The sequence below is a fragment of the Anabrus simplex genome, chromosome 6 (assembly GCF_040414725.1).
Source record: "Anabrus simplex isolate iqAnaSimp1 chromosome 6, ASM4041472v1, whole genome shotgun sequence".
Classification (NCBI taxonomy): domain Eukaryota; kingdom Metazoa; phylum Arthropoda; class Insecta; order Orthoptera; family Tettigoniidae; genus Anabrus; species Anabrus simplex.
Window position 1 is genome coordinate 332,089,051 of NC_090270.1, and position 16,865 is coordinate 332,105,915.

Sequence of the window (16,865 nt, forward strand, 5' to 3'; positions counted from 1 at the left end):
CCCATCTAGTGTCACAGTACTTGCGTATGGCAGTGTTAGCTTTAACATCAGATTCAAGCTCTTTCCTTAGGATGTGTCCATTTCGGTGAAACCCGGAAGAAAGCTGTAGTTTCTGACACTGTGCAAAAACAGTTACGAATGAAATCAGTCTGTGCAGCGTAACTGAGGCACAAGTTCAGAACATGGGAAAAACAGCGAGTATAAGAAGCTTTGGGGTATTCTTCACGAATAACAGCCTGTACTCCATTGAATATACCACTCATCGCTGCTGCGCCATCATACCCTTGACCACGCAAGTTTTCCAACTCTAAGCCATGTCTCTTAAGCTCTTGTTTGATGACAGATGCTAATCCAACCCCCGTCACATCATATACAGGAACAAATGTCAAAATATCTTCTCTAATGTCTTTAACATCAATGTCAAAATATCTGATGCACAAAGAAAGCTGCTCTACCTGGCTAACATCGGTAGTTTCATCTGCAAGTACTGTGAAGAACTTCGCTTTGTTCACTCTTTCAATGATATCGCTTTTTAATTTTCTCTCCAATCAAACCGATAAGTTCATTTCGTACTGTTGGACTAGTATACACCGCATTTGCTCCCCCTGTGTTGATGTGGTCAGTGAGGAGTAAGTCCCCACCTTTTGCGCGATAACGAAGCAACGTTCGAAAATTTCCATCGTTGTTCACGGGTTCTTCAGCAGTAAGTCGCCCAGAATCCCTGTGACCATGCAGGCCCATTTCTTGTCTGCCACAAAATAGGACGGTCTCTGCCATCATGGATATGATTTTCCTGTTTCTTTCATTTTCCTGTTTTGTTGTTTCTGAAATTTGATCTTTTATATTAGGTTGCTTCCCGTCAAAAATTTGTAAAAACAAATTTCCCGATGCCTGTGAATTTGCATGGTATTTCATTCTTGAGTGTTTTTAAACGCGTCAAGATCATCTTTCCACTTGTTGAAGGGTTTGTTGACTAGGTTTGAAGGTATTTCATGAGATCCGTTTCCAATTTCCGATGGAGAAAACAGAACGCAATATTTACAAAATGCACCTTGAAGTTTATCGGAGTAGGCAAGCCATGGATACTTCTGAAGCCATTTTACTTGGAACGTTCTTTTCTTTGAACCAATTACCTGCACGTAACATTTGTGAAATGCTGAAGGCTCCCATGTCCTCCTAAGCAGCATTTCCTTTTCAGAATTTGTAATGCTCGATACTGGCTTTCCTATGAACATACCGATGTCTTCTCTAGGGTAATCCTGATGTTCTCCGAAAGAACTGTCCAGTCTGTGTATGGGAGTCGCTCTGGACGACTAGTCTGCCCGTTGCTCGTGCTGGGATTGTTATCCGATAATGTATATTTCTCTGAGTTTCTTTCCTGCTCCTGTAAATTAATGAAAAATATAACCACTAAAAAGCTTAATACTGAAAAATACACACCACGTCTACAAAAATATTAAGCTTAAATACCTAGAAACAAATTATACCTTAACTTTCTCCTATCCTAATGACTCAAATATGAGCACATGTCCTGTACTTTGACTCACTTGTATCCTGATATTGTTGTTCACAATGTCACTTCCAGCTTTTTCATTTGGATTTTCAAATAATTGATCCATCCAGTGGCCTATCATGGAGGGGAGGTAATTTAAGGGTAGAATCCTCTACGAAAAGTACATGAAATTAACACAAATGGGAATTGAATGTTTTGAAAGTCGTCATTACGTTAGTAGTAGTTCATTTCAAGTTCTACGGAATATAAACACACACATCGTTACTCTGTCCATTACCGACCTCGATAGCTGCAATCGCTTAAGTGCAGCCAGTACCCAGTGTTCGGGAGATAGTTCGAACCCCATTGTCGGCAGCGCTGAGGATGGTTTTCCGTGGTTTCCCATTTCCACACCAGGAGAATGCTGGGGATGTACGTTAATTAAGGCCACAGCTGCTTCCTTCCCACTATTAGCCCTTTCATGTCCCATCGTCGCCATACGAGCTATCTGAGTCGGTGCAACGTAAAGCAACTTATAAAACAAGAGCTCTACCCATTTAGTTTGAAGCTATGTGGCTTATGATTCTCTTGTTGGCTACATACGTGTGTAATCGCGGCCGACTACAATCTTTTGAGTAGTCTGATGAATGAAGTCAGTACCAAGGCTATCGGTGAAGCCCTAACCTCAAATGAGAACAATGGAAATCTAAAGCACATTATAATGTAAGCATCTGACACATTGTTCCTTTTACAAAACTTCAAAGTAATGGGAGAAAAATCGCCGCTCGTATTTCTGAGTGCAAGGCATCGGAGACCGACATTGCAGGCCAAGCGCTGCTTCCCTCTCACCTCGACTCACCTCGTGCCGCTTGCGGCCGAATATGCAATAGGTGCGGGCTGCGGGGACTAACGGGATAGGTGTGCAAAGCTTCACTCCGTCAGTTTGCCACGAGAGAGAAGTTCTCCAGAAGCCTCCGAACGGACACGATTGACTCGTACTACAGTGTCAAGTCTACGTGTTTGCTGCCTTATGTACAAAGCCTTATTACTGATTGTTTATAGTTGAGAAAATTATTTCTCAGTGTCAAGTCTACGTGTTTGCTGCCTTATGTACAAAGCCTTATTACTGATTGTTTATAGTTGAGAAAATTATTTCTCAGAACAATTTTAATTTATTTGAAGTTACAGCACAGACCGTGTGGAGTTGCTTTTGTAAAAGGGCCGAACCTTATACTTTGAAACAAGTACTGGATAAAACAGTCTCGCAACTGAAGTATGCAGATAAATTGTCGATCGTTTAAAATAGTCTACCTTCACCTTCCTCTTCGCACTCTTAATTCTCCAGCCTTGGCGATTGGGCGTTTATGACGTCTTCGCAATCATTCATTTTATCCTGAATAGGTCACCACCAACCTTTTCCAAAGGCCATGAATAATAATAATAATAATAATAATAATAATAATAATAATAATAATAATAATAATAATAATATATCATCATTATAGACCGTTAGCCTTTCAGCGTTCAGTCTGCAAGCCTCTGTGAATTTACTAAATGTCCCATAATCCTCTATTTACAACTAGTGTCGTGGCCTCATTTAGTTCTATACCTCTTACCCTTAAGTCGTTAGAAACTGAGTCTAACCATCGTCGTTTTGGCCTTCCTCTACTTCTCTTACCCCCCATAATAGAGTCCTTTCTTCACCTGGTAACCTATTCCCCTCCATTCGCCTCGCATGACCCCACCACCGAAGCCGGTTTATGCGTACAGCTTCATCCATCGAGTTCATTACTAAGCCTTTATCTCCTCATTCCGATACTCTCCTGTCATTGTTCCCGCCTATTTGTACCAGCAACTATTCTCGCTACTTTCATGTCAGTAACTTCTAACTTATGAATAAGAAATCCTGAGTCACACAGCCTTCGCTCCCATAAAGCAACGTTTGTCTGAAAGCAGACCAATGTAAAGATAGTCTCGTCTGGGAGCTGACTTCCTTCTTACAGAATACTGTTGATCTCAACTGCGAGCCCACTGCATTAGCTTTACTACACCTTGATTCAATCTCGCTTACTATATTACCATCCTGGGAGAAAACACAACCTAAATACTTGAAACTATCTACCTGTTCCAGGTTTTTATCACAAATCTGACATTCAATTCTCTTGAATTTCTTATCTACTGACTTCAATTTAGTCTTCGAGAGGCTAATTTTCATACCATACTCATTGCACCTATTTTCAAGTTCCAAGATATTAGACTGCAGGCTTTCGGCATAATCTGCCATTAAGACCAAGTTGTCAGCATAGGCCAGGCTGCTTACTACATTTCCACCTAACTGAATCCCTTTCTGCCATTTTATACCTTTCAGCAGATGATCCATGTAAACTACGAACAGCAAAGGTGAAAGATTACAGCCTTGTCTAACCCTTGTAAGTACCCTGAATGAAGAACTTATTCTACCATCAATTCTCACTGAAGCCCAATTGTCAACATAAATACCGTTGATTCATTTTAATAAACTACACTTAATCCCATAGTTTCCAAGTATGGTGAGCAACTTTTCCCTCGGTACCCTGTCATATGTTTCCTCTAGATCTACGATACATAAACACAACTGTCTATTCTTCTCGTAGCATGTTTTAATTACCTGGCGCATACTGAAAATCTGATCCTGACAGCACCTTTGTGGTCTGAAACCACACTGGTCTTCAACTTCCTTTCAACGACTGATCGCACCCTCCCTTCCACGATGCCAGTGAATACTTTGCCTGGTATACTAATCAATGAGATACCTCGATAGTTGTTGCAAGCCTTCCTGTTCCCTTGCTTATAGATACTCAATTTACTGCTTTTGTACAATCTGAAGGTACTTTACCAACACTCAATGCTAATCTTACTATTGTATGAAGCCATTTCATCCCTGCCCTCCCACTACACTTCACCATTTCAGGTCTCATTTCATCTACTCCTGCTGCTGTACGACAATGGAGTTTATTTATCATCCTTTCCACTTCGTCAAGCGTAATTTCACCAACATCATTTTCCTCCTCCCCTTGAGCTCCGTTGTTCGCGACACCACCATTTGATTTTACGATGAGATTTTCAAAACATTCCTTCCACCTGTCCAGTGATTCCCTGGGATCTATTATGAGTTCACCTGAATTACCCAAAACACTGTTCATTTTCTTTTTCCCTCCCTTCCTAAGATTCTTTATTACTGTCCAGAAAGATTTCCCTGCTGCTTGACCTAGACTTTCCAGGGTATTACCTATATCTTCCCACGACTTCTTTTTTTTTTCCTATTTGCTTTACGTCGCACCGACACAGATATGTCTTATGGCGACGATGGGATGGGAAAGGTTAGGAATGGGAAGGAAGCGGCCATGGCTTTAATTAAGGTACAGCCCCAGCATTTGCCTGGTGTGAAAATGGGAAACCACGGACAAACATCTTCAGGGCTGCCGACAGTGGGGTTCGAACCCACTATCACCCGATTACTGGATTCTGGCCGCACTTAAGCGACTGCAGCTATCGAGCTCGGTGACTGTTTTGGATTCAGCAACTATATGTTTCGCTCTGTTTCTTTCATCTATGTACAATTCCCTGTCTGCATCAGCCCTTGTTTGGAGCCATTTCTGCTAAGCCTTCTTTTTACGTTTATAAGCTGCTCTCACTTCATCATTCCACCAAGATGTTCGCCTTTTCCCATCTTTGCGCATAGTTGTTCCTACGCATTCCCTTGCTGTTGCAACTACAGCATTCCTGTATACCACCCATTCTCTTCCTATATCCCGAACCTGCTTACTGTCCACTGTTCGGAAATTCCTACTAATTATACCCATGTACTTCGTTCTAATTTCCTCGTCCTGGAGATTTTCTACCCTTATTCGTTTGCAGACAGATTTCACTTACTCTATCCTAGGCCTAGAGATACTTAGTTCACTACAGATCAGATAGTCGTGTGTTTAATCGAAAAATCCCAAAAAAACCCATACATTCCTAACAGATTTCCTGAATTCGAAGTCTGTTAAGATATAGTGTATTATGGATCTGATACCCCTAGCCTCCCTTGCGTAGCGGTGAATAGCCTTATGCTTGAAGAATGTATTCGTAACCGCTAAACCCATACTAGCACAAAAGTCCAGCAAGCGCTTTCTATAGCCATTAGCTTCCACATCCTCCCCACATTTACCAATTACCCTTTCATATCCTTCAGTTCTATTTCCAGCTCCTGCATTGAAATCACCCATTAGCATTATCCTGTCCTTGCTGTTGACTGTGACTACGATGTCACTCAATGCTTCATAAAAATTGTCAATTTCATCCTCATCTGCACCCTAACATGGTGAATTCACCGAGACAATTCTCGTCCTAATTTCTCCAACTGCCAAATCTACCCACATCATTTCGCTCATTTACGTGCCTAACAGAAACTCTGTTGCATGCAACAGTATTAATGATGAACATCCCTACCCCATACTCTGGCCTTCTCTTTTTAACACCCATCAAATATATACTTCATAATCTCCTATCCTTTCCTCCTTATCTCCCCTTACAGGAATATCACTTACTCCTAGCACATCCAGATGAATTCCCTTTGCTGACTCTTCCATAAAAGCAAAGCAATGCACAGCAAAGTCACCTCCGTACAGGCCATGAAGGCCCTTGGAGGAGTGGAAGGTAAAGGCTTCCACCATTTTTAACCTCCTCACGTGATGGGGTAGAGTGGTTAGCTCTACGCCCGGCCGCCTTTGCCCCCAGGAATTAACCTGGTACTCATTTTTGGTGTAGGCTGAGTGAACCTCAGAGCCATATGTACCTCCGGATGTGGAAATCTCGTTTCTTAAATTTTATGACTTCGTGGTGGAGATTCGAACCCACGTCCTTCCGGGCAAACCAAGCACGCCTTTACCGCCTCGGCCAGGCAGCCCCCCTTTCTTCCATAAACCCCATTAATATTCATAACTCTCCATCGAATTTCATTTCCTTCGCCAAGTTGTTTCCAAGGAGTCCCTCGCCTGTCAAATGGGAGTGGAACTCCGTTACTCCCATAGGTCCGAGTCTTGCTTAAAATGTTCAGATCTCGGTAAATTCATGAAGCAGGATACTACTCTACTTACACATAGTCCAAGTGAGGATCTCTCCTCTGACGGGTTAGGAACCTCCGATGGATTGTTTAGCCCTAGCCGCCTGAGCACAAAGAAGGCCATGACTCAGCATATATCCAGGATGCCCACTCCCATTCCGTAGCAACTGGTATCTCGACTCTCAGGACCACTTACTAGGCCACTCAGCCGTTGCCCATGGTTCACGAACTAGGATGTGACTACAGTAACCCACACCATGATATTATTAAATTGAAATGTGGAAATTAACAGCATTACAAGCGGTCGTACCCGTCGTTTATTGGTTCTTTAGCTTTCTCAGTAGGCATGTGGTGGTGTCCTACTCATGATCATGAAATAGATTCCAAACAAGCAGTCGTTCCTCATCGAATAGACTTGCTGGCCTCATACTTCTGACTTAATAATATAGAAAACAGAGTGCTGGTATTTCACTCCCGTCTACTTCTGCATCCTTGTAGGAAGACACTGCAGGGCTGCTGTCAGAGAAGTAATATACCGGTAATATTATTTTCACAGGTAGATCTGTTAAAATGAAATGCTATCTTTCACGTTGTTTGGAATCAAACCCGTGATCATAGGTCGGACACCACCACCAATCTACTGAGGAAGCTAATAAACCGGTGAATGACGGGTACGACTGCTGGTAATGCTGTAAAATTCTACATTTGAATTTAATAATAATAATAATAATAATAATAATAATAATAATAATAATAATGCATAGCCTCTGGAAAGGCTTGGTGGTGACCTTATGAGGTTGAAACGAGTGGCAAAGATGTCAAACACCCATTCCCCAAGCCAGATACATTAAGCGTACGAGGAGGTTGAGCCCAAGAACTGAACTGGGGCCTTCGAACCAAAGGCAAGCATTCTATCCATTTAGCAATAAATCCGGGCTCCAGGGCAGTGGGTTGTGAAACAGGGTTGATAACACAGCTGACTTCTCTGGTGGCAAAAAACGCCTAAGGCTTGACGTTCACTAAACAAACTATCGAAAATTGGTAACCTAAGTTTAGTGGTGTCCACGTCTTCATCCCAGCATACGCCACTGAATGAGGTCAACAAGTTATAAATTTATCAAGTATAGAAACTAGCCTATGTCGGCATTAGAATGACTTTATTAGTCACATTATTATATGGAAACATGATGCTGTGTTCGAATCGAAATGAGTGACGACAGAAAGTAAAGGAAATTCAACACGAAGGCGCGACTGCCTGCTAGACCAATTCCCCGTGGGTGTGTAACCCTCAAGATTAGTCTCGTTCTATGGTTTTTAACCCTGGAGCGTCCGAATCGTTGGCTGAATGGTCAGCGTACTGGCCTTCGGTTCAGAGGGTCCCGAGTTCGATTCCCGGCCGGGTCGGGGATTTTAATCTTCATTGGTTAATTCCAGTGGCTCGGGGACTGGGATTTTGTGCTGTCCTCAACATCGCTGCAACTCACACACAACACCTAACACTACCCTCCACCACAATAACACGAAGTTGCCTACACATGGCAGATGCCGCCCACCCTCATCGGAGGGTCTGCCTTACAAGGGCTGCACCCGGCTAGAAATAGCCACACGAAATTTTTTAAAAAACCTGGAGCCAGTGTTAATATACGGTAATCTGTGACAGCGGCGTATTTTTGGGGGTAGTACTTTTATTTTTGTGAAGTTCGTCCCAAATGCTAGTTCTTAACAGACACCGGAGCGTTGGAAGTTTATCCCGCAGGAGAATTTTTAAAATGCCAGAAGCCAATGGCACGGAGCTGTTGCAATTACAACACCCTTTTAAGCGCCACCGACCCAAGCCTGGATTTGAACCTGCGAACTCGGACTCAGAAGGACAGCGACTCCACCAACTGAGCCACATGAAAAGGAGGCGTTTGTAATTAATGTTATAAATAGGTACAGTTATCACCTTTACAAATTTTGTATGAGGAGCATTTATTAAGACACACATTTTCCAACTGTTCTAAATGCACGAGACCGGACGGAAAAATTAGCTGGAAGCTAAGGATCCTTGTAGGTGACTTAAGGCATCCTGCATTCGATTCCTGGCACTGACAGAGTTAGAAAACGAATGGGATGGGGAAGATACAGCCTTGTTTGTGGGTGCAAGAGAGTTGGCCTTCAGTCTCCCGTAATCGAAATGTCTAGGACACACTTCACCTTCACGGGGCGTAGACCGAAGGGGTTCCTTTTTTAAAAGACAAATTAATTAAATGAGATTTTACTTCTTCACAAAAGAACGATATTGTTAATTTTACGATCAGTATCAATAATGCAGCCGCTTTATGTTTACAGTACAGAAGCTATGATTTCGATTGTTGGATATAATTACATCGTAACAATCAAAGGCACCAATATTTATTGAAGATCCGTCACCGTACTCGGCAGGACCGGCTTTCTTTTCATATTCCCCTCTTTGAGGTAAAGTCGTATCCACGCTACTGGCCTGGATTTACACCGCACCCACTGAATCCACTCACCATTTAAGATACAAGGAAAGCCCGAAGAATGGTTGGATACTCAAAATACACTAACATAAATGATGTAATTATTCAGAAGTAAGTTACTTTTAAAAAAAGTAAGCAAGCTTAGGGCTCGTGGGATTTTAAATCTTATAATCATTAGCGACGAGATCTACGGTTTTAAGTAGACTCCAAATCAACAGAACGTGACTTCCCATTTCAAAAATTGTACATGCATCGACTACGATTCAAACCTCGGACGTCTTGATGAGAACATAGAACCATTGGAACTGAGCTATCACGTCCGCCGATTAGGAAATAGTTACCCGCACTTTTGATGGTGCTATTTGAAGTTCCAATCAGTCCCCGGGCATCTGACAAAACAATTTGTGCACACATCCGCGATTGTGTCATGCTATTACTCGTACATGCTAGTTATTTATTTATTTATTTATTTATCGTATGATGTGCACAGATAGATTATATAAATAAGTATACAATATATACACAATATATACAAGCAGAAGCCTATAGTTCCAAATCAAGTCCATTGATCCATATCAAGGCCTCCTCAGTTGCGTTATGAATGTCCTCCAAAGTACCTTGAAATGCTCTCCGTGGACACTCGGCAATTACGTGGTGGATGGTCTGTGAGGTAGCTCCACAATCACACCCAGAAGACTTCTGCCAGCCCCATTTATAAAGCGTATAGCCGCATCTTCCTTGATTGACTCTTATCCTGTTTAGCGTTGCTTTACGTCCGTAGGTGAAACCTTAAATTACCCTACACGTGTCCCCCGGGTGGTGCTAAGAAAGCAACGGCGAAGAGATGCGATCGAACTGTCTGAAAAGACCTCTCGGTCATAATGCACAGAGTAATGAAGAAATCGGTCCTTATCAGGACCCGGAAGCCTATAGCCGAAAAATCGGACCTTCAATTCGAATATGCCATCTTAACACCGAAGGCATCAGCAGAGCAAAATGCGAGTGTACATGCTAGTGCTGCTGTTAGAATACAATACATTTTGATAACTTACCGAGGATGGGCATAGCTTTGGCTTCTTTATAACAAAACGGTCCATCTTCAATGATGTCATTAATATGGCACAAAATTAACTAACGTGCAGCTCGCAATTCCGTCACAGTCTTCCGAACACTGCAAGTTAAATACAGCACATATCTATAGCATGGTACAACCCGACAATCGCGACCACGTTTCTGTGAGATCTCTGTTAAGTTGCTGTGTTTCGTACAGTGAGGTGCACTTATGTTCTTTTCGTTAGTTGCGTGAACAGTGTAATAGTACCTGGAGTGAAATTTATGTGTTCATTGTACAATATCATTGCGATAGAAAACTGCGCCGTTAATGATTCACCGACCGAGCTTGATAGCTTCAGTGCGGCCAGTATCCAGCATTCCGGAGATAGTGGGTTCGAACCCCACTGTCGGTAGCCATGAAGACGGGGGCTGTACCTTAATTAAGGCCACGGACGCTTCCTTCCCATTCCTAAGCCTTTCCTGTCCCATCGTCGCCGTAAGACCTATCTGTGTTGGTGCGACGTAAAGCAAAAAAAAAAAAAGATTCACCGCAATCTACAGCGACACCTGATTGTTCAGCAGAGGGATTTCGGTACCTCGCCGGCTACATCGCCGACCGTGAAAGAAAATACGACAGGTCAATGCGAAGTCCCACTGGGGAAATGCTTTCCATTTCTTCTGGTACAGCCTCTGTGGGATGGATAGAAATGTTACATCGGGGAAGTCTAGTCGTTCCATTGTTAGAATGGTAAACCAAATAAAGGAATTTGAGATAATTTTCAGGGACACTCACGGACGTGCTGAACTGTGACGCATACCTAATATTATACGCAAAGTGTGTCATATAATTAGCAGTAAATTCCCCGCTGTACCATCAGAAATAGTAAAAATGTATGTTAGAACGAGAATATTTATACGTATACGACAAATGAACATTCGGACAAGAACTGAAAAATCCATAGCAGCTCATCGGCGAAAGGCACGACAGTGGATTTCATCTTCAAAAGCTACCACTTCATAACATCTAATCTCACAGGTAGGACTGTGTTCTAATGAAGTGTTTTTCCTGTTCTTTCTTATTGTTCAATTTTTAAAAAGTGACTATCTATGCGGAGCCTCCGTGGCTCAGGCAGTGCGTCGGCTTCTCACCACTGGATACCGTGGTTGAAATCCCGGTCACTCCATGTGAGATTTGTGCTGGTTAAAGCGGAGGCGGGACAGGTTTTTCACCGGGTACTCCGGTTTTCCCTGTCATCTTTCATTCCAGCAACACTCTCCATTATCATTTCATAGCATTTGTCAGTCATTAATAAATCACTTTGGGAGTGGCAACCCCATTGTAATAATAACCTATATATGATTCATTCATTACATCCCTGACCCGGTCAAAGACTGGAAAACAGGTTGTAGGTTTTCCAGGACTATCTATGCATGGTTTCGAATATGAACTTACTTCTGCTGCTGTTATAATATGTGTTGAGCTTTAAACTCGATACCTGCAGAAGTGAGTCAGTATATCGTATGTTACGGTAGTTCCATCACGGAATTTCTGCTGTAAAGATTTAATATGACAAAGATTTCATATCCCTAAATATATATGTTTACAGATTTGCAAGCGCGTAACCTTCCCCAAACTAAATAGAGGAACTTGGAAATGTTAATAAATGTAAGCGTTGGTCAGTGTGCCGTCACGTTACAATTACGCCTTATTCGTAACGGAAATAATGAAAAGTTACTATGCTGCACTCTTTTTCAATCTTATAACAGCAGTAATTTTTATGTCTGATCTGCAATTAGTTCTGAGAAACTGTAATGTTTGCTGATATGAGATTCCTACTGATTTGCGCGCTCTGGGCTCGGCTGCTTTGCTCCTACTGTGACGTCATTTCGTTAACCAATAGCAGCTCGGCTCGCGTTGGGCCCAACCTTTAGTAGTATTTAAGAACCTTGGTTTAAAGCTTCTTCCCTCTTAACTTCAAACCCCCAAACCCCGCCAAATCTCCTGGCCAGAGAGAAGGCGTAACCTTCTAGGTGGCCCCGCCCCTCCCCTTCGGGGAGGGGAATGAAAACATCCCCCTTGGTCCCTTGGTACAAAAGCTGACATGATGTTGTAAGCTTGCAACTGTTTCTGACCGTGGTCCCTCCCGTTACCTCGGTAGTCACATTCCGGCTCCCTACAGAGTAATCCCTTGCTAATTGCCCTTCTCCTCATCTTTTGACATTTGTCAACAAGCGGTTATATTGCTAATAGTGAGACTTCTACAGGGAATGTCCCCGCTCATCACAATGCTAAGTGTTTTCCTTCCATTCAAGCTCCTTCAAGCAGTACATGTATGGAGAATTATGTATGGCCCTACTGAGCCTTGCTAGTAGATCCGTTGTCGCTACGTTAATTTAACATTTCGGCGTAAGTTCTTTATTTGTTCCTACCATACGTAAAACAACGGCTGATCCTCGCTCTAGTTTCGGGAAATATTGGGGGGGGGGGGCGGCCCCCCTGGCGATCACTTACACAAAGAATCGTGAGCATTGATTGGTTATTTAAACGCACAGAATTACGTTTGTGTTTCTCATTTCCAGCGGTCATTTCCTTTAAATATTCGTATATTATTACATTCTCCGTTTTCAGTCCTTTAAAATGCATTTAAATCGTTCCGTTTTACTACAGAACTAAAAGCTTCGACGTTTCTGTGGTGTGAAATCCATAAGCCATCGGATGTAGCGCATAGACAAATTTAGTGCCTTTGAATCCCCAATTGCGATAAATTCAGAAGTCTCCCACCCAGCCATGCGGCAGATACGTTAAGATGAGAATTTCACGCAACTGTCATACTCTGAAGAAATTATATTATTAGTATCATTATTATTATTATTATTATTATTATTATTATTATTATTATTATTATTTATTCTCCAAGGAAGGTAGCCCTATTTTACCTAGAAGGGTGTTAAGGTCATCTTTTATAATATAAGTGTAACATCTGGGAGACTACTGGCAAAAATGAGTGCAATTGGACTAGACAAAAGAGTGACTGAATAGGTTGCTATATTTCTAGAAAATAGATCTCAGAGAGTTAGAGTAGGTGAAGCTTTGTCTGACCCTGTAATAGTTGAGAGGGGAGTTCCTCAGGGCAGTGTTATCGGACCTTTATGTTTTCTTATATATATAAATGATATGAGTAAAGGAGTGGAATCGGAGGTAAGGCTTTTTGCGGATGATGTTATTCTCTATAGAGTGATAAGTTACAAGATTGTGAGCAACTGCAACATGACCTCGAAAATGTTGTGAGATGGACATCAGGCAATGGTATGTTGATAAACGGGGTTAAGAGTCAGGTTGTGAGTTTCACAAATAGGAAAAGTCCTCTCAGTTTTAATTACTGCGTTGATGGGGTGAAAGTTCCTTTTGGGGATCATTGTAAGTATCTAGGAAAGATCATCATTGGGGTAATCACATAAATGGGATTGTAAATAAAGAGTACCGATCTCTGCACATGGTTATGAGGGTGTTTAGGGGTTGTAGTAAGGATGTAAAGGAGAGTGCATATAAGTCTCTGGTAAGACCCCAACTAGAGTATGGTTCCAGTGTATGGGACCCTCACCAGGATTACCTGATTCAAGAACTGGAAAAAATCCAAAGAAAAGCAGCTCGATTTGTTCTGGGTGATTTCCGACAAAAGAGTAGCGTCACAAAAATGTTGCAATGTTTGGGTTGGGAAGAATTGAGAGAAAGAAGAAGAGCTGCTCGACTAAGTGGTATGTTCCGAGCTGTCAGCGGAGAGATTGCGTGGAATGACATTAGTAGACGAATAAGTTTGAATGGCGTTTATAAAAGTAGGAAAGATCACAATATGAAGATAAAGTTGGAATTCAAGAGGACAAACTGGGGCAAATATTCATTTATAGGAAGGGGAGTTAGGGATTGGAATAACTTACCAAGGGAGATGTTCAATAAATTTCCAATTTCTTTGAAATCATTTCGGAAAAGGCTAGGAAAGCAACAGATAGGGAATCTGCCACCTGGGCGACTGCCCTAAATGCAGATCAATATTGACTGATTGATTTTTCTCAAATATATCAGAAACTGATGGGTGGTGGTGATTGTTTTAAGAGGAAGTACAACTAGGCAACCATCCTCTATATAACACTAATCAGTGGGAAAATATGGAAGGGGTCCGACACTTCGAAAAATGAAGATATCGGCCAAAGGAAGAAAAGGGCCACTTAGGGCGGGAAAATGAAAGACTCCCTAGCCTTCGCAAACCTAATAGCTTCGGGGTAGGAAAAGAACAAGAGTTGACCAAGAGAGGTCGGATAGGATAAATGAAAGTGAGGAGCCTGACACAAGTAAGTGGAAGCAATGCCAGGACTCAGCTGAGGGCCCCGTGATCGCCAATCCACGCTCCAAAGTTCAGAACCCCTGAGGCCCCTTTTAGTCGCCTCTTACGACAGGCAGGGGATACCGTGGGTGTTATTCTACCGCCCCCACCCACAGGGGGGAAACAGACGGGGAAAAATTTACATTACAATAACTAAGGTGTCCTAAGAAATTATTCCTTTTGATAGTGTGTAGTGGACAAAAGTAAATTAAATGAACTACCGTTTGTTCTGCCTGACTGAACGACCAACCCATTGAAAATGTAATTGGACTAGAATCCGTCCGAATACCCAGAAACGTCTTTAACAAATAGAACAAATTTCTTAACATTTAATGGAATACAAAAAATTGGAAACAGCTAACCAGATCCAATGTAACTTCAACACCTTACGTTCTGGAATGTGTGTGTGGTATTTATAACGGTTATTGTAACATTTATTAAAGCCAGGTTAAATATTGTGATATTCAGATAACACTTGAAGTGATTTGTAAGATACGGTTTTACCTTGACGACCGCCGTCACGATTAATATTGAAGACATTTCCTGAGGTTGTGGACTGTAGTTTAATTGGGTTCCTAGTTTCCATGTTCCGTCTAATTCCGCCCAGTATTTTCAAAGTAGCATAATGGGATCTTCAAGCCTGAAATTCTTTTTTGTATTTATGATTTAAGAAGTATGCCGTTTTATCTTATGATATGCACCCAGAAAACACGTTTGAGGAGCGTCTGTTGAAAAGGAGCTATTTCCACTCTAAGGAAGTTTTGAAAAAACGCAAGAAAACGTAATAAAAGGCACAAGGAACGTACCCATGATCTGCTATAGTACTACTGATGATGATGATGATGATGATGCTTGTTGTTTTAAGGGGCCTAACATCGAAGGTCATCGGCCCCTATAGTACTACTTTTAAGGAATTGCAACTTTCTGGTCTGGATTGCGAATGGCATTCGATAAGATTTAACTACTTCAATGCATGTGGACGAAATACCATAACTTTTAAAGTGAAGTAGCACAATTTGAACACACTCATTTTCGGCTATCGGTACCTATCCAAAAGCTTAAATTCAAAGAGTTCTCCAATCGATTATTTTTAATTAAACAATGTATGGCATAGTCTATCAAGGCTTTGTCATAATTAAGATTCACAAAATAAATTTGCAACTTAGAAGATTAAAAAATGTAATAATTACCCATGAATTCCAATGCCAGATAAACGTCAAGACTATTGGCAGCGACGTGCACATCCAAGAGCGATACAATATTTGGATGCTTGCTGAAAATCTTCACAAATTCCACTTCCCTGTAAATCTTCTGGGCAGACCTTGCATTTCTCAATACCCCAGCTACTCTCTTCAACGCTATAACTTGCCTGGTTCGTCGATCAATTGCCTTCCACACGGTTCCAAAACTCTGAAATATATTTCGATTATCAGTTTGAGAAAAAATACTAAAAAACACAATGTATGTGCCTAACACTGTTTCACGTAGACATTCTTACCCCAGAACCAACTTTTTCTTTGACTTCGTATAGTCTCGAAATTCCACCATCCATCTCGGAATTATTTGAATATATCACCCTTGTTAAATGGCGCCAGGACTGAGATACTTTGCACGGTGTGAACTACTCACTGCGGATAGCTCCAGGCAAGTGAATACCACTCTAGTAGCGCTGTGAAGAGGCGGCGGACCTCCTGTTGATTGAATCGGATAATAAGATTACAGCGCTCCTCCGGTGATCTCCGGTACTACCAACGGAGGCAAAGCAGTTACGGAGCTCCGGAGGTTAACCGGAGGGCCGCCTCCTAGTGATCTGCTTGAGCCCGGCTCGAGCTGCTCGAACTGATGACGTCAGAGTTCGAAAAAGTTCGAGCTTAGCTCGAGCTTTTGTACGCGCCGCATTCTAGCGCCTTGCTGTTACTAACACCCAGCAAACCTGAGAAGGATATGTAAGAGTATTATGCTGGACAGTACCGGTTCGTCCTCTTTACTGTTACTTCCGTGTCTTTTGTACGCAATATAATTTCGACCCATACCTATATATTGGAGACAATCAAAATTTGTGTTTGTGCGATGATTCGTTACAAATGTCTCCATCTGGATAAACCAACTGTCTACTAAAATGAGTTGTTTGAGCCGTATAAATACATAAAAAGGAAACCATAAAACGTGTCGTAATAGTAACATATTTGAATGGCTATAAGACTATCAGTTGTTGACAAATTTCTCACTCAGCTGCATGGCTCAATGACTAGCGTGTTGGCCTTGGGTCACAAGGGTCCCGGATTCGATACCTGGTAAGGTCAGGATATTTAACGCCATAAGATGCTGTCTTGTTTTATTTGTTCCGGATGGGCTCCAAAACTACCGGACCG

The 16,865-nt window shown here is 42.0% G+C and overlaps 1 protein-coding gene across 2 annotated transcripts in view; it reads right to left on the bottom strand.

Annotated features, from left to right (window-relative positions):
* LOC136876543 (mitogen-activated protein kinase 15) overlaps nt 1–16,154 on the bottom strand; it is a 105,321-nt gene extending 89,167 nt beyond the window's left edge. For both annotated transcript variants that reach the window (XR_010860605.2, XM_067150583.2), the window contains exons 1-2: nt 15,992–16,154; nt 15,684–15,903 (exon numbers count right to left, since the gene is read on the bottom strand). Coding sequence is in view for 1 of the 2 variants with exons in the window: in XM_067150583.2 (XP_067006684.2) it covers nt 15,684–15,903; nt 15,992–16,045 (274 nt within the window). In the remaining variant the exon portion in view is untranslated. The remainder of the gene's footprint in view (nt 1–15,683; nt 15,904–15,991) is intronic.
* Between the last annotated feature and the right edge of the window lie 711 nt (nt 16,155–16,865).